We start from the raw sequence: 4,318 nt of genomic DNA on the forward strand, positions 1-4,318 counted from the left end.
TCATGGCATTTGAGCATTTAGCTCCTCACATGAATCTTAATACGATTGAAGGTGTTCTACTATTCTCTGTCTTTGTCATCATTGGTTCTAACATATTCAGTAATGTACCACTAGTGATATTGATTGTTGGTCGTATATCTGACCTCTGTGATGATTGTGGACCATTAGGTGGGTTACTCCTTGCCTGGATTTCTACTATAGCTGGTAATTTCACTCTTATTGGAAGTGTGGCTAATCTCATTGTTGCAGAAAAAGCACAAAGCTCAGCCGAGTATCGTATTTCATTTCTTGGTTACTTTATATTTGGTTTTCCATCTACACTGCTGATATTATATGCGTGCCTCCCAGTAGTCTATTTTATGGGAAAACTTGCTGCTAAAATATAAACAATTCATTACAAGAGCTGTTTGAGTGGATTGCTGAACTATTAGTTAGGCTAATTTTTTTATTGAATTAATATAATTCATTTTAATTGAAATAAAAGTCCCTTATGACAATGCTGCATCATACCATTATAATGCTACTACTAACATGGATTGCTGTCAGTGACAACAGTGTAAATAGGATAGTTTTATTTTGTCATAATTATTGCTGACTTTTTAAAAATTTTCATTCATATTATGTGTAATATCAGGCTATATACTTATCCATAAGAAATTAAAGTTCTGGTTTATGAAAATAGTACAAGGTAAATGCTGTTTGTTAGATTTAACTTACTCATACTTATGTAACACAAGTTACGCTTTTCTATTATATTTAACTTGCAATGACTTTTGCAATTTTTTCATAAGAATTAAAATTATTTAAAGATTCCTAAAACTTAAACAATAAAATGCACTCTGTATAATGGATTAATTTTATTATTGGTCACTTTAGATCTATTAGCACAGGTGGACTTCAGAGCTGAGATCAGTTACAAAACCTCAATTACAAATACACATTTAATTACAATCCTCTTGTAAAAATAGACTGAATTAGAATTACCATTATGTAATCTAACCTCTCATGTGGACATAATAAGTGACAGGTGCATGGATGATCGACATTAAAAGAGTTAAGAAAATGGTTCTATAAAAACTTTTTAACCTTCATATAGTTTTTTAGTGGGAGAAAGACTTAGATCAAAAGATAGCAACCCATTCCAAAGAAAAAATGAAAAATTTCAAAAGACATTGCAACATAGATATAATAGAAAAGTGTAACTTGTGTTACATAAGTAAGAGTAAGTTAATCTAACAAATAGTATTTACTTTTAGTATTTTTCATAAACCAGAACTCTTAATTTTTATGGATAAGTTTACAGGCTAATATTACTTATATGATTGAAAATTTTTAAAAAGTCAGCAATAATTGTGACAATTGAAACTATCCTATTTACACTGTTGTCACTGACAGCAATCCATGTTAGTAGTAGCATTATAATGGTACGATGTAGCATTGTCGTAGGGAACTTTTATTTCAATTAAAATGAGTTATATTAATTCAATAAAAACAAATTAATCAGTTCAGCAATGCACTCAAACAGCTCTTGTAATGAATAGTTTATATTTTAGCAGCAAGTTTTCCCATAAAATAGACTACTGGGAGGCACGCGTACAATATCAGCAGTGTAGATGGAAAACCAAATATGAAGTAACCAAGAAATGAAATACGATACTCGGCTGAGCTTCGTGCTTTTTCTGCAACAATGAGATTAGCCACACTTCCAATAAGAGTGAAATTACCAGCTATAGTAGAAATCCAGGCAAGGAGTAACCCACCTAATGGTCCACAATCATCACAGAGGTCAGATATACGACCAACAATCAATATCACTAGTGGTACATTACTGAATATGTTAGAACCAATGATGACAAAGACAGAAAATAGTAGAACACCTTCAATCGTATTAAGATTCATGTGAGGAGCTAAATGCTCAAATGCCATGAATGGAAAGCAGGTGTTTTGGAAAGCAGGTGTTTTGGAAACCTCTAAGCCAGACAAAAAGACCCATGAACATAAGAATGACTGTCCAATCAATTTTGACCATTACATCATATGCATACTTACGATTGAGAATTGTGTCCATCAGCATTGTAAAAATGCTGGCAGCCAAAGGAATGCAACCAAGATTGAAGTCGGCAATTTGATTAGGTATAGCAAGTAACACAACCATTAGAAGTGTAACGAACACGAGCCAAACTAGAAATATTTTGCGACGAATGATTTGGAACCTTGTTTTTTCAGCTGGTGCTTTGTCCTCATCATCATTGTTTACTGAATCATTAACTTGAACATCCTCTGGTAATGCTTCACCAGAAGATTGCTGCAGTTGTACAAGCATACTAGTACTGCGATTAATAGCACTTGTATTGAAATGTGTAGCTCCATTACCACTCTGATCATAGCTCATTGCTGTTGCTTCATGTTCCCCTGAGATAGAAAGAGTTAAAGATTCATTCCTAACTTGAGGGTCTTCATAACTTTGTACTGTAGCTTCTCTTTCACTGGCAATAGAAGTATTTCGTGAGCGTGCTGCAATCCTAGAACTTTGAGCCTCAGAATTTAGATGATTCCCTTCTTCTTTTCTCATTTTCATACGAATTAGCATAAACAAGTATATTAGCACGACATTGATTATCAAACCTAGTATAGCTGCTGGGAGCTCTGCTATAAAAAATTCAAGCAAAGACACCCTAGCTGTTGAAGCTATGAAAGCATTCTGTGGATTGCCAAATATTGTAGCAGCACTCCCAATGTTGGCTGATGTTGCTATACCAAGACACAATGGTAGCAGCTCCCAACGGTCACGTTTTTGCTTGATGAATTCCGTAAGAATGAGAGGTGTAACAACAAGACAGGCAGCGTCATTTGTAATGAATGCAGAGAGGATAGCAGACATCAAGCAAACTTTCCAGATTATTGATTGGAATGGCTTGTTCTTACCAAATATTTTCAGCATAAGTACTCTCAGAATACCTTCACGATCATAGTAATAAGACAGCATCATCATCCCAACCAGGAGAAACACTGTCTGCAAATTATCTTGATGCCCTTGAATTGCATACACATCACTTTGAGAAACAATTTGAAACAATACCATAAAGGCAGCTCCAACTAATGCAGCAGCAGGCCTTCCAAGAGGAAACCATTTCATATCAAGAACAACAAATGGCCACACCATGACAAAAAGTATAGATCCAGTGATTTGCACATAAAGGTTGGTATCACAGGAGCAAGTAGCATTACTAGATGAATGATTGCTGAAGTATTCCATCCTGCTAATAAGGAGATAGACACAGAGCAAAATATTTCAGCACTTGACTTGAGTCTCTTCACCCGATCCGGAAACCTTTCCCATCAAATGAATCGGAAAATTAAAAGTTCTTGCATCATGCTTGCATTGCCAATACCGCAATAGTCCTAACCTTATAGCCACGCCTAGAGCCTACACCTTCGAGCCACACCTTAAAGGCAAGATGAATCATGGAGTATATCTGTGCTGCTCCCGGGTCTATACCATACAGTATACTGATTACTCTAATACAGTAGCATCTACACAGCAACCGCTATTGAGCACACTATTTAAGTTAGTTAAGTTCTAAAGTAGTTTAAGGGTTGCAAAACAATTAATGCGTGTATTGTTGCTGCATGATTGGAGTAGAACATATTATATCATAGATATTATAGACTACGTAACCGGGATTGGAAACTAGGTCACATGATCCATTCAAACCAGTACAAACCGGCTGACACAGGGTCCGTGATTGGATTTTGGTGGGTGTGGTCAAAAAATAGCTACTCATCAACGACATTCAAAGGAAGACTGTATTTAAACCAATGTTGATTTTTTGTTATTTTAATAATATTTCAATACTTTAGTGTTTGTGTAACATGACTATAATGAAAAAAATAATGATACCATTGTTATTTTGCAAATATACTGTGATATTGTTCAAATTTCTGTTACTTGCAAATTTTCAAAACTTTTTGTACCTGTTGCTCCATTACACGGGTAAAAATAGACTAACAAGATCATTGGAAATGTTTCCACAATCATTGTGCATGGAACTGTCATAGTTTCATTTACTGATTTGCTATGTGAGAGGAGTAATATCTGAAATACTGTTTCTGCGAACAGTCCACTGTCGTACCTGTTACAGCTTTTACAAAACAAGCAGAGGTTTCTCCTTTTGGGTGATGATAGGGTGATATTGTGTGCATGGAATTGGGGGGTTAGCATTTTAATTCATGCATTGTATTTGACTACAGTACTGCTTTAAAACCAAAAATTCATTATTTCTGCATGAAAAGCAAGCCACATGGTCAAATTTATTCT

The 4,318-nt window shown here is 35.0% G+C and overlaps 2 protein-coding genes and 1 long non-coding RNA gene across 3 annotated transcripts in view; 2 read left to right on the plus strand and 1 right to left on the minus strand.

The window, feature by feature from the left end:
• The first annotated feature begins 2 nt into the window (after positions 1 to 2).
• LOC105313229 (putative transporter arsB) lies at positions 3 to 386 on the plus strand. The gene has a single exon (XM_011406478.1). The coding sequence runs from the start codon at positions 3 to 5 to the stop codon at positions 384 to 386; it is 384 nt and encodes a 127-aa protein (XP_011404780.1).
• Positions 387 to 1,465: 1,079 nt separating this feature from the next.
• On the minus strand, positions 1,466 to 3,293 carry LOC100636286 (putative transporter arsB). Its single transcript, XM_019998130.1, is given in 2 exon segments — positions 1,466 to 1,920; positions 1,922 to 3,293. Coding segments are annotated over 2 exon segments (1,713 nt in total). The 5' UTR covers positions 3,257 to 3,293; the 3' UTR covers positions 1,466 to 1,542.
• A 100-nt stretch (positions 3,294 to 3,393) lies between these two features.
• Positions 3,394 to 4,318, plus strand: part of LOC109582996 (uncharacterized) — a 2,945-nt gene continuing 2,020 nt past the window's right edge. Inside the window, exon 1 of the long non-coding RNA XR_002185315.1 lies at positions 3,394 to 3,568. This is a non-coding gene — a long non-coding RNA (uncharacterized LOC109582996). The remainder of the gene's footprint in view (positions 3,569 to 4,318) is intronic.

This window comes from Amphimedon queenslandica, unplaced genomic scaffold (assembly GCF_000090795.2).
Source record: "Amphimedon queenslandica unplaced genomic scaffold, v1.1 AMPQUscaffold_13339, whole genome shotgun sequence".
Classification (NCBI taxonomy): domain Eukaryota; kingdom Metazoa; phylum Porifera; class Demospongiae; order Haplosclerida; family Niphatidae; genus Amphimedon; species Amphimedon queenslandica.

What these genes read in the sequence shown, in the direction of transcription:
- LOC105313229 (XM_011406478.1), top strand. Translation starts at nt 3, where the DNA reads ATGGCATTTGAGCATTTAGCTCCTCACATGAATCTTAATACGATTGAA.